The sequence below is a fragment of the Paralichthys olivaceus genome, chromosome 6 (assembly GCF_024713975.1).
Source record: "Paralichthys olivaceus isolate ysfri-2021 chromosome 6, ASM2471397v2, whole genome shotgun sequence".
Lineage (NCBI taxonomy): Eukaryota > Metazoa > Chordata > Actinopteri > Pleuronectiformes > Paralichthyidae > Paralichthys > Paralichthys olivaceus.
This window is the reverse complement of record NC_091098.1, coordinates 20,161,824-20,187,451: the sequence shown is the minus strand read 5'-3', so window position 1 is coordinate 20,187,451 and position 25,628 is coordinate 20,161,824. Positions and strand designations below refer to the sequence as shown.

General features: G+C 42.5%; 4 protein-coding genes across 8 annotated transcripts in view; 2 read left to right on the top strand and 2 right to left on the bottom strand.

Annotated features, from left to right (window-relative positions):
• Positions 1–2,878: 2,878 nt before the first annotated feature.
• On the bottom strand, positions 2,879–11,147 carry LOC109635000 (protein Wnt-7a). Its single transcript, XM_020095878.2, has 4 exons — positions 10,698–11,147; positions 9,910–10,136; positions 7,101–7,372; positions 2,879–4,555 (listed from the first exon to the last, which is right to left on the bottom strand). The coding sequence occupies exons 1-4, from the start codon at positions 10,766–10,768 to the stop codon at positions 4,073–4,075; spliced, it is 1,053 nt and encodes a 350-aa protein (XP_019951437.1). The 5' UTR covers positions 10,769–11,147; the 3' UTR covers positions 2,879–4,072.
• Positions 11,148–11,745: 598 nt separating this feature from the next.
• On the top strand, positions 11,746–16,873 carry fbxw12 (F-box and WD repeat domain containing 12). Its single transcript, XM_020095885.2, has 10 exons — positions 11,746–11,953; positions 12,033–12,070; positions 12,169–12,335; positions 13,124–13,248; positions 13,776–13,982; positions 14,069–14,233; positions 14,388–14,598; positions 15,249–15,430; positions 15,545–15,675; positions 16,383–16,873. The coding sequence occupies exons 1-10, from the start codon at positions 11,855–11,857 to the stop codon at positions 16,480–16,482; spliced, it is 1,425 nt and encodes a 474-aa protein (XP_019951444.2). The 5' UTR covers positions 11,746–11,854; the 3' UTR covers positions 16,483–16,873.
• ptpdc1b (protein tyrosine phosphatase domain containing 1b) lies at positions 16,085–22,828 on the bottom strand. Its single transcript, XM_069526228.1, has 10 exons — positions 20,804–22,828; positions 20,278–20,365; positions 19,705–19,870; positions 19,465–19,545; positions 19,234–19,352; positions 19,018–19,155; positions 17,913–18,913; positions 17,379–17,561; positions 17,175–17,285; positions 16,085–17,075 (listed from the first exon to the last, which is right to left on the bottom strand). Exons 2-10 carry the CDS (start codon positions 20,333–20,335, stop codon positions 16,941–16,943), a joined length of 1,992 nt encoding a protein of 663 aa, XP_069382329.1. The 5' UTR covers positions 20,336–20,365; positions 20,804–22,828; the 3' UTR covers positions 16,085–16,940.
• Positions 22,829–24,053: 1,225 nt separating this feature from the next.
• Positions 24,054–25,628, top strand: part of LOC109635181 (protein bicaudal D homolog 2-like) — a 42,873-nt gene continuing 41,298 nt past the window's right edge. For all 5 annotated transcript variants that reach the window (XR_011243164.1, XM_069526227.1, XM_069526226.1 and 2 more), the window contains exon 1: positions 24,054–24,625. Coding sequence is in view for 4 of the 5 variants with exons in the window: in XM_069526227.1 (XP_069382328.1) it covers positions 24,386–24,625 (240 nt within the window). In the remaining variant the exon portion in view is untranslated. The remainder of the gene's footprint in view (positions 24,626–25,628) is intronic.

The following is a 25,628-nucleotide window of genomic DNA, read 5'->3' as shown; positions in this document are numbered from 1 at the left end:
TGAGCGCAGATAGGGAAGCTGTGGCAGGCCTCCAGCAATAACAGAGGGAGGGAGCCAGACTACCACCCATAAATCTGCTGCAGCTACCATCAATTTCCAACCACCACGGGTGATGGGTGAGAGCGTGTGTGTGCGTGTGCATGTGTTTGTGTGTGTGTGTGTTTATAAACAAAACTCCAAAGGGCAATGCAACCCCACTTCAGAGCAACATGGATATTACACCCCTGAACATCTTGGCATGGGCCTGCTCCTGTTTATGGAGAAACAAGGCTAAGAGTATAATTAGCACTGCAGTGATCCTGCAGGGTGTCTGACTTAGGCTGCGATATCAAAGAAGGTGGTATTTTGTGCTTGTGACTCAATAGAGATGAAGTGACTGTGGCCTCTGTGTGGGGAGGTGTTTTTGCACCTGACTGGAAAACACTGCAGGTGGATTATCCTGAGGCAGTGGCCAATCTGCAGATTTTATTTTAAACCCGCACCAAGGAGGTTTTGTTTCGCTCCTGTCTGTTTGTTTGTTGGTTGGTTTGTACGCAAGATTATGCAAAAACAACTGAACAAAGTTTTACGAAAACCTGGCAGAAGCATGTGGTGTGCGTCAGGGAAGATTCCAGTGAATTTCAGTGTGTCTCCAGATGAGGATTCAGATCTGGGAATTTATGAAATTTTTTGAAAACGTCAAAGGCAAATTAAGTAAACTGACATCTATGAGTGTTTGCTTGCCTGAATTTAGACGGAATGCACTCTACTGCTTGATATTCTAGTTAGTTGTTTTTTTTGACAGTATTATGCAAAAACTACTGAATGGATTTCCACAAAACTTTTTTTTCTGGACTTTTAAGGGCATTTTTGACATTTTAACCAATTCCCCAGTGAATAATTTGTTAATTGTGGTCAAATAAATGGGGCATGTAGGGGAACTGGTATCTTTGCTGGAGGTGTGTGCTCAGTGAGTGCCATTCTAGTTTGTTTCTTGGTTGGTTGATTTGTGTACTTGTTAATTTATTTGCCAGTAGGATTACGCAAGAACTACAGAATGGATTCCCAAGAAACTCCATGGAAAGATGGGAAATCGGCCAAGAGCGAACCCATTCAATTTTTGGCACAGATTTCCCAGAGAATTATTCAAGGACATTACGGTAACTGTTAATTATGAGTGTCAATTTGGTGCAGCTTGATTGATTTAAGGGGTCGGTTGGGCCTTGGTGGAGGTATGTGCTCTACTGAGTGAGTTGGTTGCTTGGTTGGTTTGTATATTGAGGGAACTGATATATTTAGTAGAGGTTATTTTGTGTGTTAATTGATTTGCCAGCAGGATTAAGCAATTACTACAAAACAGATTTCCACAAAACTCGATGGAAGGATGGCACAGGGGTCAAGAAAGAACCGATTAAATATTGGTGCGGATCCAGACAATGTACTCTATTGATTGCCTTTATAGTTTAAAACATGTTATCATCAACAGAAAATGTTTAATTGTGTAAATATTAGCGATTGATCCACCCTGTTACTTAACAACACGATGTTAAAGCTCCCCACACAACCCTGGTATTTTGTCATTTCGATTGTTACGAGTGAAAACAAGGTAACACACAAACTAAGTGACTCTGAAGTGTATGTGTTTTGTTCTTGAGACACTGTGGTGTGTTTCTCACACACAAAACCCTAGTTTAGGTTTAACCCGAGCTTTTGGAGCAGCTGCCTTTTCTTATGTGAGAGTCTTTTGTATCAATATTACGAAAGCTGAAAGCTTTTGTTAGACAGAGACAAGCCTCTATTATTATCCCCCTCACGCCCTTTTCTCTTTATTCTGGGCAGATTATCTCAGCCAATGACACATGATATGGCTAATCTACTGTAAATTAAACCTGAATTCCCTGATTCAGCTTCTTCAATAAGGTTTTTTTTTTTTTTTAAGTGTTTTTACCAGGAACCCCCCCCCCCCCCCCCCCCCCCCCCCCCCCCATTGAAATGTTCTAAAGCACAGGTGAAAACTTTACAGGCCACATTTGTCAATCCCAGGAGATTATTGGGAGCAGGTTTTCCGTCAACACCTCCGGGTCCGTCTCCTGACTGCACTTCCAGGCCGATGAGAGTGGAATCTGTAACGACCGTGGGCTTCAGCATCGTTAACATTTCCCTGACACATTGGCCGGCCTCTCTTGGAGACTGCCCCGCATTTTCTCTGCTGCGCTGGAGTTGTTGTAGCAACTAGTGGCCCAGGAGTGAATGAAGCAGATGTGCGAGTCATCTATCACCTGACAGCTCCCACTCCCCCGACTGAGCAAGTCATCACCGTGACAGTCTGTCCGGCCAGTCTCATCAATTACGCTGGTACCCTACCATTAGACCACAAACACTATTTCTCCCCGGACACATTCAACTGCTCCCCAGTCTGGGAGACGGGCCCTCAATTAAGCCTGAATAACTTTCCCCTTCCCAAAGAACGGATCTCTTTCTGTGGCCTAGTACAAGACACATGGTACGTGTGGGATCAGCCCATTGAGATGTGATTTATCTCCACGATGAGCATTTAATACTTGATAACATTTATCTCTCATTTATGAGACATGGCAGGTGCCTGATAATCCAAAAATCTTATTTAATGGGCAATTTAGGTCATTTATGTCATAAATGTTTGATAACTCCACTGCAGTGGTTGATTATATAAAGAAAACAGAGTCATTTTTGATTGTCGCCGTTTCAAGCACATTACAACATGTCAAGTTTGTTTTCTTCTTGCAGTACTCTCACAAAACGAAATGCTCTCCATGGGTTTCCTTTTTTTTTAAATCTTTTGAATAATGGAATAAAACATCGCCACTTGTGCTTTTGTCACGATCTTGATATATGAAGAAGCAATAATGGAATCCACGTCTTGTTAGTGTTATTCTGCTCCTGTATTCCATCAGTAGTAGTCATGAAATGCAGTAAACACAGACACATATAATCAGTTTCTATCACTTACAATACACAACTATGGCAGTGACAGCAAGGGGCCAACTTACATACATCAGCTTTTTTTCTCACAAAGGTTTCAAAACAGGTGTCGGGGTCAGAGCTCGACATTGAATATGCAAAAAAGATATAAATAAGACATTCATATAAAAATAGGCTTTTACAAAATAAACTCTATCAACCAATATTTACCAAAAGTGGAGAATGTGCCCATCTTTTTGATCAGTGAATAAGTCCAGTTAAGCTAAATCAGCTTGAAGTGAGCAATGCCATTGAAGACGGTCAGTAGAGCGTATACGGCCTTCTACCTCAACAAGTGGGATTCTCTAGACTAGCAGCAAACAGAGGGAAGACAAACTCATGAGAAGGTCAGAAGGTCAGTGTGAGCAGCCTACAGCAGTTTCATGTGGAACAACGTTATTCTACAAGTTATTCCAGGCAGATTGGAATCCAGTGTATCAACCACAGACGAGGGCCGATTGCTTTAATAAACTAAAACCTCCCAACATTTAGTTACTTTTGATCCAAAATGGACAAAAAAAATCAGTAGTTTTCTTTATAGAATAAATTAATATTAATCATTTTCATTCTCTAAATACAGTATGTTAAATATTCCAAATGGCTGTGTCATTTCATCTGGGCCCAGGGAGCGAGAACTACAGCGATGTGCTCCGCCCAGCAATCACATCCATCAATCACTTGCATCGGCAAAGTCCGAACAGTCAAAATGTAAGTACACGTCCACATAGCTTAAAGTCTTGACCTTTTTGCCTGGGTGACTCACGCTGTGGTCACCCTGTCCCGTATGACACAGTCCAGTTTTTTTCCTTTAACAGTCACCCCCCCGACAAACTACAATCCAAGAAGAGGGGTGAAGAGCTTTGTGTGCAAAAGAATCGCGACGCCCCATCCTCCGCTTACTGTATGCACATTGCAGTAGTTCCTCCTGACGTGCGAACAGGCTTCAATCACAGCCTCCTAGTTAAATTCAACAGTTCCAGTTTGTCTGTGACATCACAAAGACATGAACACACATGCTCCGACACACACACACACACACACAGTAACACACACACACAGTAACACCCACAGACACACCTTCCGATAAATATTCTCATTTGCATGTGTACACCTCTGTCCTCTCGCTGCAGGTGTTGCACTTGACGTAGCAGCACCACAGGAACTTGCAGTTGCACTGCCACACGCGTGAGTACTGGTGTGTGTTGTATCCGCGCCCGCAGCACATGAGGTCGCAGCCGCTGATGTGCTGCATCATAGTCTTGTTGCACACCCGGCCCTGTGTGCCCAAGCTCCCTGTGATGGGGTCCGCCTCACAGTAGTTGGGCGACCTATCTATGTACACCAGGTCTGAATCCATGGGCTTCCGGTAAGAGTAAGGCTTCTTGATCTTCAGGAATTTAGGGCGCTTGTTGCGGCTGGCTTTCACCGTTTCCACGTGCACGGCGTGGGCATACTTCTCCTTGAGAATGTAGCCAAGCTCGCGGAACTTGGGAAGTGTAGTCCAGCAGGTTTTGGTGGTGCAGGAGCCTGAGACACCATGACACTTGCATTCCAGTCGCATGTTCTTCTCCAGGACCTAGACATAAAAAACAACTTAGAAGTGTAGTAACAACTGGCAACTGTAGAAACACATTACAGTGATGAGTGATAGTCACTCTCTCATGATAGAATAATAACAGCCAAACTGTTAAAACCAAGTATTATGTCGGTCATGATTTCACTGCTTCCTCCCTCAAAGGAATGTTATTATTTATTCTCCAGAATAGTTATTGTTTCTGTACATGTTTCTACAACCTCAATCCACATTTCAACTCATGCACTTCAGGGTAAGTGACAGACGTGCAGCTTAATAACCACGTGACTGACAAATAAACTGCGGTCGTGGATTAAACACAGCACCATCATATAGCAGTGTGATACCGTACACACAGAAGCCAAAATAATGTATCGGATTTCAGACTCTGTGTGTGTAGTTACCACACACAACACACAAATGTCAAGAGTGATTGTACAAGGCGTCGAGTGACTGGGATTACTGTTAAACCCTGAACTGATGACAATGAGAAGTGCCACTGACTGAAACTGGAATTTTTCGTTAGCAACAAGGTCAATTGCGATTTCCTTTCTCTAAAACACTCGGTGTTTGGTATGCGATATCGTCTCCTACAGCCACCGACAGGAGATTTATGCCTCCGAGTTCTTGGCAAGTAAACTGTAACTATAAACCCAAATGCAGACATGAGAACAAGGAGCGAAAAACAACTTTTCCCCAAGCAAACCACTTCATAAAACCTCCTGGCTGCAACTCCCTAATCCATCAGTTGTTCTGTGACCAACACTTGTGACAGCCTTTGTCCGGACGTCTTCGACCGGGGGAGCTGTGAACGGCGCTCCTGCTCAGTGTCACTGCTTTTGATTAGCATAAATAAAGGCGGAGAGGGGGATGACTATCAAAACAGAGAGTCTATTTATCATTAAAGAAAGAGGGGACGGAGGGAATAGTGCTCAGAAGTTTGAATCCACAAGTATACACTTTTCTCTGAGAGGCAATTTAGCTGTCCAGATAAGACAATTTGAATTCATGGGCCTGAAATGCTCACGGAAAATGATCTTCTCTGCACAATTGTGTGCGAGGGGGCTTTTCAGCCACTGCTGGACATGTTGGTTTTGTGAATGAGGCTGTTTTGGCACGGTGTGGTGGAGAGAGGGGATATGAGTTAACATGGGCAAAGCTGCTTCTTTATTCTTCACTAACTCCAGCCTCACTTCAGCTGTTTTGGCACATTACCCCCTTGGATCTCTAACCTCTAGACTCACTGGAGTCTCTTTGTCACTTTGCAGTGAGTCTCTTTGTCACTCTTCTGCAGGCATGCATGCAATCAATCATTTCCTGATGAATAAGACGTCTTCATACAGGTATTTTCTTACTGTTTGATGTTGTAATTCCACCTTTATTTATGTCAGTGAGAATAAAATCGTTTATAAAATACCAATAAAACATGATAAAGATCCAGTTTTGAGTTTATTCCTGATGATTTGATTCAAACTGTTTCTTACCTCTAACAAAGAGGTTATGTTTCCTTCTGTATGTGTCTATTATTAAAGATTACACAAAAACTACTGATTGGATTAGCATGAAACCTGGTGGAGGGGTGTGGTATGGGTCAGGGAAGAAATCATCCGTATCACGAGATGAATGAGGTGTTTTTCATCATTTTAGTTGACTTATCAGAGATAAACTCTTTGATCCTGAAAGAAATCAGGGATATTTAGAGGAGTGATGTTCATGCGTATGTGTAATTTGGTGCAGATCTAAATAAAAGTCTTGATCTGGTGAATTTAAGTGTTCATAAAGGAACTGTTGGGCCTATTTGATGTCTATATATTTTGTTTTTGATGTATGCTTTGATGCCCTTTGTAACTTTTCCTTTAAAATCTTGACTTTCATACAGTCTGTCAATGAGCATGTCCAATAACATGATATATAAAATACAAAATGTATACTTTGTAAAGACCCACTTTGGAGCTTATTGCTAATGATGTCATTAAAACCTGTTTATTAGAGCTGTTATGGTGGACAGCATGTAACTGAACACCCTCTATGACAGCAGAAGACACATACTGGTCTACTCAATGATAATCCAACCCAGTATTCAAACAGCAATGGTTTTGAGGTACATGTACAAGCACATTGCACCACATTGATGTGGGTTTATGATATTAGAGAAACAGTGAGTGGGGATCGGTATAATGGAAACTGTGTACTGTCCCAGTGGTGCAAAGCATGTGCAGGACTGGGCTAATGCCTTTTTGTACAGTGTCAATCTGTTTTCAGACTAGAGATCTGGGTTGTAATCAAACCCTGCCACTTAGACAGCTCTTCCCCTAAAAGCAGCCTTTTATTCCGCTGCTTGTTTCATCCAGGCCCTCTTGCCCAGAACCTTGGCAAAGTTCACTCATGCCACTGCACGATAGAGACTGTTAACAGGAGCTTAGATCAACCACAGACTAGTTAACCCACAGTTCAATGTCAACTTTTTTTCCCTTGAGACAGGATAAGACCACACATTCACAACTTTTATACAAGATAAAGACGCATAATCCCATTGTTCATCACTTACCTTGCGTCCAACCTCATTATTATGGAGGTTCATGAGCGTCCTTGCGTTCTGTTTGACCTCCCGAGCATCGATAAACACTTTTGAGAAGCCCAGGCCGTAGCTGATGTCCGCCGAGCAGCCTCCCCACTTCCAGCCCTGGTCTTTGCTGTAGAAACCCTGCTTCTCCTTGTCACAGCTACAGTCACTCAGGTTACCCTGTGTGCAGGCCGCAGTGATGGCATGGGCCACTCCTGCAGCAATGATGGCGTAGGTGAACGCAGCCTCTTTGCTACCTACAGGGGAGCAGGGGGAAAAAGGGGTGATGAATAAAAAGTAGCACGTATAGATTTAGATTTTGTAAGTGTCCAGGATAAGGAAAATACAAAAGGATTTTCAAATAGGAAAAGTTGATTAACGATTAATACTATATGTGATTACATCACAGTCTCACTGACATATCACTCAAGGTCTGCAGTGTTTTGGAACCTGACCTGGAAACTGTCCTGCCCGTGAACTAAAATGACTGCTGGTGGTACAGTCAACAAAGCGGCATGAATACGATGGTTGTCGGAAAGGAAGTGGGCTATTGATCCGCTCAGAAACTGTCACATTCTGTGTAAACTCATAAACCAGTGACATCAGAATCTTCATTCTGCCGTTATCTCACCCAAGTCCGGCTCACAAATCATTTACACACACGAGGAAATATCGACAGATAACTAATGGTTAATCTGCCAAGACTCATAGACAGATCCTATGTAAACAAGCTACACTTTTTCCTTCCATTGCCAAAACAGCCCACAGCCAAATAAATGTGCATGTTCATGAACATAATCACCAAGTAGCATGTTTTCATTCTCTGATCTGTGATTCTTTATCACACAAACAGGAAATCACGCTGTATTAGTGTGTAAACAAACTCCGTTTGTTCAAATCTCTGTTTGTTCAAAACAAACATCGTGTCTTCTCCGTGCTTCCTCCTCTCACCCGCTTCACCATGTAAAGCTGCCGTGTTTTTGATAAACATCTTGGATCTGTGCCCTTGCCATTGAAAAAAAACCCAACTCATATTGAGGCATCAATTATGTGGACGCTTTTATAGAGTTGATGGGCTCCGAGCCAAAAAAGAAGGTGTGTCAGTTCTGACTGCACCGTTGTTAATTTTCCCCTTTCAGTTCTGAGTGCATGAGTTCACCGCAAGAGACGGTGTGAATTCTTCATAACCTTAATGAGAGGTGTAAGATATTAAAAAGAGAGAGTCAGAAGCATGTATAAGTTGAACTGGGAGTGCCGGTTCACTGTTCTTCTGCCACGTCTGCTTCTCCTTCATCTCCACAGTGTCAGGGACCTCTCCATATGCACGATCTTTATATGGACCTGGTCTCTCTCGCAGCTTAGTGCAACCACAATGCTCAAGTGCAAACTCAGTTGAAGCCTAAAATCCCAAAACGGCTCAGTGCCAACGCACCTCGCGTTGCTCATAAGCATTATGTCAGTTCACTGGTCATCCCTCGCTTTGCTTTGAGAACAATCACAAGCTGCAGCTGATGCAGAATGGGCATCAACAATGGTGCTCATTTACAACCTTTTAGCCTTCTGCGCTAATCTGAGCGGTGAAACCAATCTATTCGGTATGGCTGTCCAGCCCATAGACGTAAACTCCCCTCTTGGAAACACAGTCTCTCGATGGGTTAAAACTACTCATTCATAAAGGAACAGATTGTGGAACACCACTGTTTTCATTTCAACACTATGAGGAGATAATCCTTTCATGCCAATAGCAGCGTGTGAGATCTCAAACATCTGGTCCAAGCTACTGACCATTGTGTAAAAGAGTAAATGAAGCCTATTGGGAGGTTTTGGTTTATTTCAATAACAAAAAGTATTAAAACTCCCTATACTGTAGCCTTCAGGTGTCATTGCAGAAAATATTCTTATACCCTCAATATTTGACGGTGTTACATCCACCTTATCAGATGGTAGAAGACAAATGAGCCACAAACTTCCAGCCATGACTTCAGGTTTGGTTTGTCATATTTTAACAGGAGACCTTTGATTTAGCAGGAAGACTAATTTGTTGTTTTAATTTTATACATTCAAGTTCTGCTCTCCCCTTGTCTTTCCCCCCACTGTAACTTATACCCGTGGTAAGATCGACGTCCTTACAGTGGGAGCCACAGCACCCATCACTAGACAGGATAAAGACCAGTGAAAATGTGTCTCCAGAGGCTCTGTTCGGCTGAAAAGAAAGGCTGCCAACATTCACAAGAGCTCTGTTACAGCGCTGGCTTCAGATACCTTTTACACATCCTCAGAAAAGCCCCGCTCAATGAAAAGTCAGGAGAACTAGGCCTGATGTAAATGACACTGCTTCTATACAGGATGCTCCCTATATACTGGGATGCAGTGATACAAAGTGATTGATCGTGTATCTGCAGAGGAAGTCGAGCACTGATCTTGACTGCAGTTCAAGGGGATCAGATGTATAATTATGTATTTAAATTATGTACATAATTATACATCTGATCTGATATGTATAATAAATTATGTATTTTAAAGTTATGACTTTACACACAATTTTTCTCAAGCATCAGGTCATATTTCAACTTCAATTATTAACGGACTAAATATATTTAAACCCTTCAATTTACTTTGGCTTTGTGATTGTAAATACAAACCGTTTTCAGGGAGAATGGCAAAAGAACCAAGGGTTTTACGCACAATGAGCACAAATACGCATGGAATTGTGAGGTGACAGACAAAATGAGTTGAGCCCATTGATAGAAGAATATTTCAAACTGTAAACAAACATTAACAGACAGCAACATACCCACTTTCAACTCTTTTCCGAAGACTGTCCTCTCTCCAAGCGCAGAGCAGTTCCAGCGCCCGTTTTTGAACTGAAACTGACACTCGTTGATGCCCATTTGGGCTCCCTCTCCGATGACGATAATGGCATCGGGGCGACTCTGGCAGATAATCCGTTGTCTGGGAGCCAGACCGGGGATCTTGTTACAGATAATGCTCGCACCTAGGGCCACCACGGACGTGAAGCCACTGTGGATGGAAGATGGATAGGACTGAGGTAAATGACCCACCAACCGTTTCCCCCCCTCTTTGATATGCGAGTGAATTTGCCCGTTTAGGTTCAATAAATATATAATCAACACAATCAATATTTCCCCGTTTTGTTCGGATCATTTTATTTTAACATTAATTCTATGAGTCCTCCACTTTACAGGAGATAAAACATGTCCGGTTAAGGTGCACAGTTTTCCAAATTTCAGGCATTAAAGTTCCAGATACTGTTAAAACAGATGAAGCCAGAATGACTTTTACAAAACACAAAAGATATAATAAAGGAAACGTCGTCATTAATAGGCACGGTGTTAACATCACGTATACGGTAACTGAGTCTTTTACGCACATATGCCCAACTTTACGCACGTCGCTAAACTTTATATTTGTCATATTTAAAATCAACTGAGGAAGTAAAGGATAAAATCTGTGTTTTTTTGGGAAGGATCAGTAAGAGATAACAGATACGCGTTTTTATCTTCAGTGTTGGAGGACAACGTAACAAGCTCATGAGCAGAAGTCAAAGTGAAGGCAGCTCACCCAATTTTCAAATAAACAATTCCCAGACAAAGTAAAACTCTTAAAATCCAGCGTCGTGTTCTCCGACTCATTGCGGCCGAGCTCCTGTTCTCATACACCGATCTGCAGAGCTGTTGATTAACTTGTGCGTAACGCTTGTTCTCAGGTCGGTCACAGGTAAGTCCAACGGAACTCCAGAAGTCCGAAAAGCATAAGAAAAAAAGGAAACTATGGCGGTACAACCCCGGGAACTCTCACAAGCTGCCGGCTACAGGGTATCATCCAAACTCCGTTCACAAGGCCACCTTCCTCTGGGCCCTCTTGTCATTGCGAGGCTGTCACAGTCGCAGGTGAGCCGTGGGGTGAACAAGTGCGATTATCTCGTTCTCACAGTTCCTCTGCAAACCCGCAGGTCCTGGTTATATATCTGCCTCATCTATCTGGGGCGTGTTCTCAGGAGACATGCATGGGGCCCTGCTGAAGAAGAAGAATCCCGCCAGGGCTGAATATCTCCGCAACACACACATACACGCACGGACGCACGCACACCTTGACTGATTAAGATGGTCATTGATCTGGTTATTATTAAGTGGGTCAGGGCACAGCACAGTTTGAGGTTCCTTTAAGTTTACATTTTACGCACGTGTTTCCAGGTTTGCTTCTCTAGATTTATCCAAATGTTTCTCCTCTTACTTAAAAGATTAACCACAAACCACAAAAACCTCCAGAAATAATTAAAACAAAGACAGGAAAGATTATTTTCTTTTAAGAATCAAACCCTCATTATTAGAATTATTCCCAGACTCATAGTGTAGAAATATTTTTTCCTTGTATAAGTTAAATCACATTGTTATGACCTTGATTATATATAATATATATACTATATACATTGCATGTATATCTTATAATATATATATTCGATATAATATCACTTCTCGTTGTTCCAGTGCACCTGGTGCGCGCTGCCACGCGGTGCGTCTCCATCCTGCACCACCTTCCTTTTATTATGGCGACATCTGGTGGCAGAAACCGGATGTTACAGGCACAAATAAGTCAACAAGCCACTTCCTGTTTGACCCTGTACGCTTTCCGTAGCTTTTCAAAATTTGGAGCAGCCGTGCCCCTCATGAACAGTTGGGACATTATTGATGAAGTAGTGTTAGATTATTGATTTCACTATGGATCCTCATCACCCATACCTGATCAGGGATTGTATTATACATATTTTCACATTTCTAAATGAGGAGGATTTGATCATAGCGTCACATGTGTGTAAGGTAAGTGTCCAACTCGCGGAAGTAGTCGAGATAATAATGTTTGTTATTGTTGAGATCATTCTGTTCCCTGTGTCTCCAGGACTGGCAGGAAGCTGCAGGCACTCCTTGGTTATGGAGGTGAGCTGTTCACACCTTTATATCCTTTGTTTGCACAACTGTTAAATAACGACTGTTGTTGTGTGAACGTCAACAATAATTGTGTGTTTTCTCTGCAGGAGGTTGTGTCTGCAGCGCTGGACCTTCTGTAACCTCAGTGTGTTGGGCAGCAAACAAGTCAATCACTCCTGGAAGACTTACTTCCTGCGACGCAGCCACTTAGAGGAGAAGATGACGCAAGGACGGTCAGGAGGTTACAGCTGCAAAAGCCTCAGAGGACACACAGGTACACACACACACACACACACACACACACACACACACACACACACACACACACACACACACACACACTTCAGAGTTATCACGTCAACTACTTGCCAAACTCTGACCTTAACCTGATCCTAAACCTAACCCTCATCCGAACCTTAAGGCAGGTAAAGTTTATTTGTAAAGCACATTTCAACAGCAAGGCAATTCAAAGTGCTTTACATGGAATGTAAAAGGCAAATTATAAATGCAACATAAGACAATACAAAAAAAGAAGCATGTAAAAGACATGAAAAGTTGAAAACTTAAGATAAATTAAGTAACAGAAGATTGAAAAGAACACTGCAGTTTAAGAAATTAGTAATTGTATGATTTAGTAAATGGCCGTGGCAAAAAGGACAGGTTTTAAATTAAAAGCTGTTTCAGCGCTTTAGTGACGACACGAGCAGCAGCATTTTAAATTAGCTGCAACTTTCTGATCAATTTTTTAAAGACCTGTGAGCACACCATAACATTCTAATCTTAACATAAACATAACCTAAACCTAACCTCACCATAACCTTAACTTAACCTAACCTTAACATTAACCTTAGCCTAACCATGACTTAACCTAACCTCACCCTCACCCTAACCTTAACATTAACCTAACCATGACCTAACCCTCAACCTAACCACAATATTTGTATTGACTTTGTAAAGCCAACTCCCCATATTGTGATTGTGTAACTCTGGAATCCCCTTTACTTGACTCCATAATGATTCTAGTCCCATTTCTTTTTGTCTGACATGTGCCTTGTCCACCAGGCAGGGTGGTAGGGTTGGTGTACCTGCAGGGCAACTCAGCCCAACATCCTGAGCTCTGGACCAGCAGCTCCACAGTCTGCAGCGGCTCCACTGATGGCACAGTTCGAGCATGGAACATCCAAAATGTCAGTGCAACACCTTCAGCATCAATTGAATAGGTGCTTCCTTAGCCCATGTCCCATCCTTCCACCAAATTTTGTAGAAACCTGTTGAGTAACTTTTGCGTAATCCTGGTGATATCAAACAAACAAACAGGGTTGAAACCATAAAGTCTTGGTGGAGATAATAAGAAATAAATAACTCACCATGACAAACCTGTAAAACTCAGTCGTAAGTGTCACCTGCTGTCAGTTTTGTTATTGAAAACGTAGACGATGCATTTCCTCATGTCATGTGGGGTTTTTTACTCTCTGGTGAAAGTGTTTGAATGCGGGCACCCATACTGCATTCACACCTGTTATCTACACCCAACCCTGTCACATGTACCACAGTCATGTGCGACTGCAAACCACATGAATGCAGCTTTCATTCCAGCTCCGCACCCCTGAGACAAACTCTTTCAAAGTTTCCCCTGCTTGGCTCACAGATGCAAGTCATTGGAATGAAGGCAGTTCTCTCTCTCTTTCTCTCTCTCCCTCTCTCTCCCTCTCAGGGGGAGCTCTTGTGGTGCAGTCCTGTGCAGAATCCCTTGACGGCGATCGTAAAGGATGAACAGCATGACGTCGTGATCACAGCCGACTCCACAGGCCTCATTAAGACCTGGCAGGGAAGCACCGGCCAGGAGATGGCCTCATTTCCAACCGCATCCCCTCACTGTACATTACTCCAGTACAGCATCAACAACGAGTGGTTTCTCACTGTACGCAACTTCAGAGTAAAAGATACAAGTTGAATGTTTTTATTATTTGAAGATTTACACATTCTTTTCCTGATGTCTTTATCCAGGTGGGGACCAGTCAGGGGTCAGTGTGCACTCTAGCTGATTCTGCTTTGACTCAAAAGTCCAGCATAAAGGTTTGGGACACGTTTAAAGTCAATGTACTCGTAGTTTCACCGAACAAGAAGTGGATTACAGCTGGAACCAAGGACAATGATGATTTATCTCCAAAGGTATTTGTTATTGTCTTTGACAGTCTGGTTACATTTACTTTTATCTCATTTACATCTGTCCAAATGACACAGTGGGAGAACAGGTGTTCCTAGATAAGAACGATGAAACATAAACATGCATTTCATAGATTTCTCTTGTTTGCTTTGCTGCCAGGTGATCTACACTGAGAGTTTGACCTCTCCGTCTGAGGACGAAGAAGCTCTGTGCCAGGCTGTGCCAGTCACCGGGTGCCAGGCTGCTGTCTTCGTACCCACCCAGCCCGCCAGACTGGCCGTCGTCCACAGCCCCGTGCACTCAACCAACAAAGCCCTCAGTGTGTTTGATGTCAGCATTAAAAAGACAAAGTACAAGGCAGATATCCAGGGTGAGGACAGAGACTAGTGATATGAATCTCATAATAGCTGTTAAAAAATAGCAGTCAGTTGGTGAAGAAAAAAATCCTTTTAACTACTGAACAGCTGCTGGTAAAGAAAGTGCTGAATTTCATTGGTTTGTCATTGAGCAGTTTGCATTTTGTGGTGGCCGACTGGCATCATCCAAGAAATGTCTGGTACAATAACACTCATAGCTCCAACAAGACCCAACAGTCCCCTATGAAACCTCAAACTCACTAGATCCTGATTTTTGGTTGCACCAAATTTCACAAACTCTTAAATATAAGTCCCCAAATCATATTTGATTTATTTAATCAAGATCCATTCGTTATTCTCTGATAAATTATTCTTCTGTAAAACAACTCAGTGTTTAAGAAAACAAAAACACTTAATCTCCCCTCGGATCTGGATCTTCATCCCTGGGTCATGCTTCACCCCTCCACAAAATGTTTGAATTAATTGAAAATTGAATTGGAATAAAAATAAATTCACACTTGTTCTCAATTTTCTGTTAAAGATAATTCTGAGAAAATTAAAGAAATTAAATTAGATGTAATTCAAGTTGCTTGAGTAAATTTATTCTGTAACTCAACATCACAGAATAAGTACTACTATAATTTAGATTCTCTTCTCCTTGTAGTCCAGCAGGTGGAGTCCTTTCCCTTGACTCTGAACAGTATGTCCTCATATGTCCTGCTGGAGGCCAAAGACAGCAACTGCTTAGTGGTGGCAGCCGACAAGGAGCTGTGGGTGTACTCTCTGAAAGGAGTCCTGCTGGCTAACTTTAAAGAGCACATCATGCCCATCTCTTCTATATGTCTGGTCAGCTCTTCTCTCATTTCATTTCAAAGACATTTCCACTTCCCATGTTGAAATTGGTTCTGTAGGTTTCCGAAAAGGACTCATTTGTTTTTCTGTGTGTGTTGACTTTGACAGGATAGTTTTCGTTTGGTGACGGCGTCTCAGGATCTGTCCTTACGATTACTGATGTGGAGAAATGACAAAGACAATGGACTTAGTCTGGAGAGCAGATACCACTTACTGGGAGGCTCTCACACGATGTCCAGGTAATGGATTCTGCAACGTGCGATTATGTTAAAAGCAATAGTAGCTACACTCGTACTGCATCTCATTAATAACAGCTGTATTGTGCTGTGAGCTGGCAATGCAGGAACCAAGGGCATTGTCCATGTGTGGTTGTGTACAAAATAACTCAACAATGCATGAACATACATTCACCAAACTTGGTAGGATTATTACTTGGGAGAGTAGCTCCAGATGAGTCACTTTTGGAGCTGATCGGTAGATGGTAAAAAAATATATAGTCCGTAAGAACACATTTCCCAACAAGTCTACAAATAATAAGAGCTAGCAAGACGAGCTAAAACTTATATTAATCAGAAAATGACTCCCCATCATATGATATTATATGATAACTGACTTGTAATTGTTATGAAGAAATCACAAAGTCGTACATAGTTCAAAAAAGCAATAATTTATAATCTTGATAGGAATGACATCATCACAATGTAACTATGAAGTCAGAAAATTGTTGCAACCACTAACATTAAAAACATGATCTACAGTTTTATTTAGATTAACCAATGATTCATCATCACATGGTATAAATGATGTCTTGATGACGTCCTGAACAGATTTGTGTTATTACAATATATAAAAACGTGATATTGTGATACGTAGAGCGTGTGCGTCGCCCGTCAGCTTCTCCTCATTTACTAATTTTGTGACTTTCGTCTTTGTGCCCTGTCACTAGAGGGTTCACTCATGTCGCCTGTGACTACACCAGCATCGTGGCCTCAGTGGAAGGGAAAGATGGGAAAGACGTCTTGAAAGCGTATTTTTTCACCTCCTGAGCATCACTGCTTCACAGAGACTAGTGCCTTTATTTGCACAGCCCACGCGAAGGAGGAATGAAGAGAATGTAACTTATAATACAGATAAGAAGCACTATGTTATGGGAAAGGCATTGTTATGCTGTGTGATACAATATGTAAAGCTGAGGTATGTCACTGTTATGGATGAATATGACAAAGCTTAAGGCATGAAGTATTGCAAAGTAAATATTCTGGCGACCAGTTCTTCGTTATGTCGCCTCCACTCACTATTTAGGTCAAATAATACTGAGGCGAGCTTTGTATTAGTGGCAATAAACTACATACCATGAATGTTCATACATTATATAAACCCCCCATATTGACAAATGAGTTATTAAACATTAAATCAATTTGTCACAAGGCACAAAAAGCTTCCTTCTCTCTTTCAAGCCTCCACATGGAGTCTTTCAGAGTACACCACACATACATAACTGCTCCTATGATAAAGAGAAGGGAGACAGAGATGTCTCATCTGCGTCCATGCGCGTATATCTTTTGTCTTCGAGGACGCACCTCAGGACTGGAGTCATGGTCTCGTATACTTGTCTCCCCTCCTCTGAGTCACGCTCCACCTGTTCGAAAGGTAAACATGATTCTTCAGTTTTTAAAACAAACGTGATATGGAAATGAATTTAACTGCTCAAATAATTCGATGATTTTGTTTTTCTTACCCAGGTGAAAGCTTTGATAGTTCGATTGAGGAATGCATTTTCAACCTCTTCTGGTATCATCAGCATATTACCCATGCAGTCTAGTATGCACCGTAGTGTCTCTCTAGGAGCCTGGGAAGAGGTGACGAGGAGGGCGGAGTCAAAAGAAAGAATTGTTGCATTGCTGTTGTTACAAGTGTGAATCGGCACAGAGTCAACTCTGACCTGGTCGAGTGTGTTGAGGACAGTTTGAGGATCAGGGTTGTCAGGGTTCAGGGCTTTGGCAGCCTGGATGGAGATGACTGGCTCTTTAAGGTGCTCCATCCAAGCCCACATGAGTCCAGTGAGGATGAAGGGGTCCCGCTCCATACACAGCCTCTCCCACGCTCCGCCTTGGTTCAGCTCTGCCTGCACACATTCAGACATCACACATATTTAATTACCCCGTATGTGACTGAGGAAACTATTTCCGACCCATTGTACTGTTATAGCTGCTGGGTGTTGATTTGTTTTGTCACTAGAGCATAGCATGATGATGATTGAGTTCACTGGCTCCTATCGGTCATAGTTTTACGTAGGACAGGTATGTAGAGTAACAGGTGGAGTATCCTCACGCTAGAGTAGCGTGAGAGGCCAGTTGTGAACCCAGAGAGTTTTGTACTGTGTTGTTGTATTTAGTGACATCTTAGCATAACTTCTGATGCATTTACATGTGCGCTAGTTTCCATTTCCACTACACCACTGATCGGGGTCAGTTACCTGCCAGGCTAAGACTTTGCTCTTGTGCTCTTCTTCCCCATCGAGAAACAGATCCACTGCCAGGGCCTGTGCCACTAACAGCCTCCTGGCTTCCAGGGATAACTCTGTCTGCAGGGTGATGTAGGGCACCTCGGACTTCTCCGAGTGCTCCTCCTTTGTATCCTTAGGCTTCATGCCATTCATGGCCAACTCCTCCCTCTGCTCTGCCTTCCACCTGGACAACATGGATCCCTTCTTGGTAGGTTCCTTGTTCCCCACGGACCCGCTGCGCTGGATGGATTCCCGTTTGACTTTCCTCAACAAAATGGATCCATCTTGGTTTTCTACATTCTTGATTTGCCACAGTGAGCCTGTTGAGCCGTGGGAGGCCTCAGACATGTTGCTATTCCTGTCCTGACGCTGGGGTGCGACAGGCATTTCTATGTTATTCTGCGACAGGGATCCGAGGGGTTGCTTGGGAAGGTTGAGCTGTGAGCCCAGTCGTCTCAAGTCAGACTCACTGTAGCTCAGACTTTTGCGGTGGTAGAAGATGGCTGGCTCATTGAAATGCCTGGGTAAGGTGGGCGTACCCGGTAAGCGGGGCTCCTTGGCAAACATTTCAGGTCCCAGCTTCTCGATGAGGCTGAGAGTCATCTCTATGTCATAAATGTCAGGGGCCTCCAGAATGTCCTCCTCGATCACCTGTCGGTTCTCTGCAATGTCCATCAGAAGTCTCGACACAAGCTGGACGATCTTTGGTAGGTGCCTCAGCTCCTTCCTCTCGTAGCCATGCAGGATGTGTCTCTGGCGGTTCAGGTACTGCGATAGTGTGACTGGGTTGGACTGAGGCTCGGCACAGGAGAACACACTCCTCAAAGGGGCAAGGAACTGGACAAACTCTCTGACACAACGCAGCTGACCTCGGGTCTGGATAGAACCAGGGCGTTTAGCACGCACATACAAAATAGCCTGGTTAGCATTCATCCTGGTGGCGTAGGCCAAGAAACATGCTAACAGTACACCTGGAGGGAAGCACAGAGAAAACAGTTGAAACACCCACCCCTCCATCAGCACAGTGGTGAGTTGATAAACTATCCCTTTAATGCACCATTCCACATAAATCTACCTGTTCTGCCAAGACCAGCGTGACAGTGAACTGCCGTCTTTCCCTCCTGCTGCGCAAAGGCCATGACCTTCACCATGTCCAGCACAGTGGTGAGATTGGCCACTCCGTAGTCGCTCCAGCCAAAATTGTAGAAATAAACTGAAACAAAAAGATGTTTTCAGTTACACTCGTGCAAACGCTCCAGATTTATGAAGGATTCTTGCATCAAGCTCTTACTGTTGTTCTCCATGAAGACCTCCGGGCGGTATGAGAAGCCGCTCTCTGGCTCCAGAGGGTTTCCACAGCTGGCATGTTCGCCAGGTATCTGAAGGTTGATCACTGTTTTAATACTGTTCCTTGACACAAACACATCCAAAGAGAGACATGTTATTATTCTCATCCCTAAAGATGGTGCTCATATTCATAAAGTTGTGTGTATATATATACAGTATATATATGCATATATACCTTCTGAATTGATTAATAATGTCATATTTCTGAATGATTTCTGTCGAGGGTCTGGACATAGCAAGAAGATGATCAGTAACCCTGAAATAACAAAAAAGAATGTTAGTGGGATGTAGAATAAATAATAATCTGCATCTTATTACTTCAACTAACACAACACAAAGAAAAATATACACTAAAGAAAACTGCTATATTTTCTTTGGACTATTACAACTACTTAAGTAGAACAAACAGGTGTACCAGGATGAGTAGAGGCCTTTTATAGCTTGCTGGTCATCACTCCAATAACTCGGGTTGTCATACTTGCAGGCTTGACCTCCGCAGCCGATTGAGCATTGCATATGAGCAGGGATGACAAAACGTATAGCCTCTCCTACTATTGTGTAATTCGCCCTGGGGGCTTTGACTGTTGTTGTTGTGAAAGGGGGGGGGGGAAGAAGAAAAATCTGGTGTTACACAAATAATCTAAAATATAATCAATGAAATCATACTTATATTTAGTTATGTAAAGAGAGAGATGTGAAATACTCATAAACTGTTGTTCAGCACAAAGACTCCAAATCAAATGCAGGTTGTACTGCAAGGCCTAAATAATTAAGATCAGTGCTCACGTCGAGGTGTTTAATCCTCATCCGGCACTGCAGCTCTGTCATCAGAGCATGACTCTAAAAATAGCTGCTCTCGTGGCACATTTGTACTCGAACGCAGCATTCTGATGAAATACAAACCTGTAAATTCAAGCTCACAGCTGAGCAGCTAACTGACCGCTCAGTTATTAAGGTTTATTGATCTGTCTTCATCAGTCTTACTCACGGTATTCCATCAGAGCTCCACCACTTGTCTTTGCCTGGAGAGCCATATGAGCAGTCATTCAGACTGACATCCACAGTCATAGCAGAGCCTGGACACACAAATATCTGCTTTGTTACAACTATGTCACACTCTTTCTGCAAACAAGTGGTGCAGATGGATTTATCTTTAGTCTGGAATACAATCTGAAAAATGCCTTTTCATAAATATTCAGTTCTCTGGATTTAAATGTTAGTTTTCCAGTTTGAAACTAGACGACTTATATACCTGAGCACCTAGAAATGTGCAGCTCGATCCAAGATCAACATCATAGATCATATTCAGGCAAATGTAAAGCAAACATAATCCATTATGAGGGATTTAGCATCTGCCTTTCTTCTGTAATAGTTTAACCTCATTACAGTAAAGTATTCAAAATCACCCTTCCACTGTACAGAATAATCCACCAGATAGCTACCAAGGAAGGAAATACAGCTATTCTAACTCTAAGACAATATAAAATGCATTTCAATACAAAAGAATGATTTACCTGTTTTAAGTGGGACGAGGTGACTGTGACAACCATCTCAGAACACAAACAGCTCAGAGCGGCGGTTGCCAATATTTCTGACATCAACCACCGCAGCTCTGACGTTCTCTTTCCCTCCCGAGCTCTTTGGGAAGTCAATCCCGTGGCCTCGCTTGATTTGATTCGTCTCAGATTATCCCTGTTCAGTGAGGTGGGGTGATGACAAGTACCCACAGGATCCACTGCTCTCCTTTGTGGAAAGTGACTGATCAGAAATAGAAAGAGAAGAGTGTGGAGAAAAGGTGCAGAGATTGTGTTCTTTGTAATTGCCTCCATGCAGGATATTCCTCTCTGTGCTCTTGGGGGGGGGGGGGGGGGGGGAGTGTGGTTCTATTTCTGACTCCTCCTGGATTAGACGGCTAATCTCATTACCTCTCGGGTATAAAACAGAGTACCCACTCCTCAACAAAAACTATCACTATGATCATATCCCCAGTCCCTTCTGCTGGACTGTCCAATGATCGAAAACACATTCTGCTTGTTAATGCATTAATTCTTATCTGTTAACACTTCACCAGCTTCCACCTCAACAGATTCCCCCTAATGTGGACTGTGTATTTGTTGTGAACGAACACAAACAGAAGTGAGTTTTACTTATGAGAGGGATAGACGGAGGATTTCTAAAATCCAAACCACACAGTAACTCTCCTGGCCTGATGCTACAAATAGTGGGACCTGAGTGACATAGCAAGTAGATAACATTTGATTGGCTTACCTTGTGCCTGGCAAAAGCTGGTTAGGATGTAGGTTACCACAGAGAGAGAGATCAGGTTATGATGTACAGCATTTGGAGAGACTTACAAGGCGATAATCTTAAAGCAATGCTGTACACCTTTTCACACATCAAAAGATCGTTGAAGACAGGATTACAGATTTCTGCTTTTTATAATGCTGCATACGTTTAATGGATTCTTGCATTTCTGTCACCTGATCCTGATCCTGATCTTTACTATCCAATAATAAAAAGAAAAACACGGCCTTACAAAAAAATTAATAAATGTAAATATAAAGAAAAAACTTACAAAAACATCCCAAAAAATAATTGGCAGATCATTATTAAATTGAAACACAAATTCTGACAAATAGAGATGAAAACTTGAATCTCTGAATCTCTTTTTCTATTCTAACACACAACATATTGCCTACCTGCGAAAAAACTGTGGTGCTCGGTCTGGCTGTGAAGAGGAAAGAACCAATCAGCCTCATGATAACGGGCATCAGAGGAACAGGGACAAAAACTCACCTACTGAGCTAAATGCATGATGTGGGGTGTATGTAGGACGAGATAAGGCCCAGAGTAAATCACAGGCATGTGATTATAAGGCATGTCTCATTAGTCTTTTTACCATGACAAATACAGAGGAGTGAAGAGATAGGAGGATATCAAGAGTACAGGTACAGATAAACAAAATATTTGATAAAACACATAGAACACAGAAATCACACTTTTTAAATAATTAATTGTAGCTATAATGAGGTTTTAATAGCATTAGGCATTAATGTTGTGTGATCTCTGCAGTCACGTGATGCTCTAGATTTAATCTGTAAAGTGAGTACACGCTCATCTGTAACCATCAAAATAATAGTTATCTTCCATATCAGTGAAATTCACTTAGCAGACGGTTATAAAGAAACCAGCTCTGTGTCACAGGTATAATCTTTTTTATTATTTAAAAGTAGTAATACCACATTATTATTGCATTCAAAATCTTTGTTATAAGAGTATTCTCAACTAAATTAACTTGTCAATAGTAAACTAATGCATGGGTGCATTTAAGTGTAAGGAGCATTTTTGTGCTTTAATTTTTCCACAAATTTTAAATAAACCGAACGTCTGATAAAATTGGTATCCAAGCTCATTTAATAAAGTTCATTTTAAAGACATATAAATCAGGCAGCGTCATTTGAGGGTTTTCTCCAGAGTTTGCAGTAACATAAAAACATGAGTTCATGTTTATTCCGACAGGGGGCAGCAGATATACATGTGTCAGCTGCTGGGCGACCTGTCTGTTTGATCTATTTCTATGACAACCAGCGGCTCGATCCGATATTTCCGTGCTCCACATAAGCAAAGAAGCAAAGCCTGATGGGAAATGAGTTATTTTCGTGGTGTCGCTGGACCACACTACTTTAACTGCCTGTACTACTCCACTACATTTCCCATGAAGCACTGCAGCTCTGTCGGAGCAGCCCCAGCTGGTTGCGTAGGAACGTTCAGCTGTTTCAAACAAGCCGGTGTCCACAGCATAAAACTACCGGAAACAAGCAGGTTCGCCTTCAAAATAACAGACACGTGTTCTGATATTTCTGGAATATGTTAATACATTTCTACACAAATTTGACATAATGTATTTGTGCACATATTATGTTAAAACATCAATGTGTTACACTATATATATTGTCCTCACACTGTATATACTCTGTTTAAATTGTATATATTATTTCTGTTTTGTATTTCTTTGCTGTTATATTGCATATTTACTTATTTATAACTTTTACCAATGTCTTACCATTTATTGACTATCCCCAATTATATTGCAACAGAGCAAATCTCCCCATTGTGGGATGAATAAAGGATCATTTATTATTAAAGGACATATTATGTTAAGTATATAACATAGGATTATTTAAGAAACTGTCAAAGTTTGGCTCGCTATAATGAAATGTTATTTCACCTTGCTTCTTTTTGCAATAGCACCTATGAAGAGAAAACGTTGTTGCAGGTAATTTCAATTGACTACCAAGTCCATTTTATAATACCACGATTTACTCTCTCACATCATTTACCCAGTATGGTTATTTTATGATAACTTTGAATTGTATTTCTATATTTGTTGTGCTGTATTTGATCAGGTATTTAATTTCATTTAATTTAATAATAATATGGACCTCTGAGTCTGATATAAAGCGTAACTAACTCATTCACTCACTCACACAGTATGTTGCCTGGATGTGTTTTTTATACCCAGATCATTTGTAAAGTGTGACGTTTCTATTTGTATATTTTCTGTGCTTATTATCAGTTTTTTATTTTATTGTACACCAATGTGGAGTCCTATATAAAGCCTAACTGACTAACTAGCTCTACATATTATCCCTTTACTACATATATTATCATTTCAATATATCAACCACACAGAATAAACATTGAGTAGGTGACTCGAGGCCTGACGTCGACAAGCGTTTTATTTTGAAACTACAAACCCGGAAGTGTGACTTCCTGTCTGTGGTGCCGGAGCCCTGTGCTGGTCGGTTGGTCCTCTGCGGCTTTATCGCTCCGACAAGCCGGGGAGAGGAGAAGCAGCCGTGGGACCTCTGCTATGGAGCTCTGATAAAGACACGACGGCGAGCTCCCCCGTCGGAGAAACGAAACCTCAGTCCCCTACATGACCAAAGAAACCGGAGCGGCCACGAGAAACGCAAGCGTAACAATCATGCAGTTCAAATACCGACGAATCTGAGCAGCCGCCTCTCCTTCAAGGTTACGCCGCTCGAAGACGCCCCAGCATCCCTCGCCTACACCCCCCTTACCGGTTACCGACCATGTCCGTGGAGGAGCGGGGATACCCCGACGCGATGCTGCTGCTGGAGGCCGGGCCGGAGTGGATGCGCGCCGAGATCGAGCGCCTCGCCCGGGAGCTGAGCGAGACCACGAACGAGAAGATCCAGGCGGCGGAGTACGGGCTGGCGGTGCTGGAGGAGAAGCAGCAGCTCAAACAGCAGCACGACGACCTGGAGACGGAGTACGAGGCCGTGAGGCAGGAGCTGGACCAGCTGAAGGAGGTCAGAGAACACAGAATATCACGATTCAATCATATTATCAGTCAGAATATAGAGTTCTGACACATCAACCATATTCCCTGTGTCAGTTTTCTGTGTGTTTGCCTGTTTGTTGCAGTAAATACTTTATAGTATATTGTATTCTGTAGTTTATTTGAATGTTCACTTCAATATCCTTGATAAGACATTTGACAAGCATCAGTCAGAAAGCAGCAGTGTTGCCTCTCATCCTACAAGGTCATTCACTGCAGGATGAGGAGGGGGGGGGTGCTGCCCCTGAAGTCTGCTCCCCCTCCTCACCCTCTCTGTACTCAGGGTATCCCCCATTCCACTGCCACCTTTATTTATTTATACAGCCCCTTCTTCAAGATAAGACATTCCTGTCTGACTCAGAGTGAGTGTAGGCCTCCAACCCCCACTGCTGTATAATTTTCTTAATCAAGTGGATCTGCCATCTGTACATATATAAACATTGTTATAGGGTGTTTTCTAAAAGGCTTTGCTGTGCATGTTCGGTATAGGAAGTGAAAATCTGAGTCATTCATTGTGTTTAAACCCGTCCTATAAGCAGATTTAGAAAAATATATTTACATGTTCCGCTGTCTTTTAAAAGCAGCACCTTTATATGTTCAGAGGACGTTAGACGGTATCTTGTCGTTCAGCCCAGACACCCGCTCCTCTGTGAACAGGCCATACTAGTTTAGGTGGAAGGGTTGGGGCGGGAGCTGGTTTGAATTTTTGAACCTTCCCGCTCAGAAGAGAGGAGGGATGAGTTGCAGAGGAAACCAGACGAGTTGCGACCCCGTGGGAATGGAAAGAATGTTGAGAGTGACGGTTCAAGTTGGGCCGGGGAGTCGGATAAAGGATGTGTCTGTTTTTCCAATCAGTGGTGGGACTCACTCCCCCGCTGTGGTATCACACTGCGTCCAATTTTCCTCAGCAGTTTATCAGTGTCCCATATGAAAGTGTGGCTTCAGAGTGACGTGAGGCACAAACGGCTGAGGCC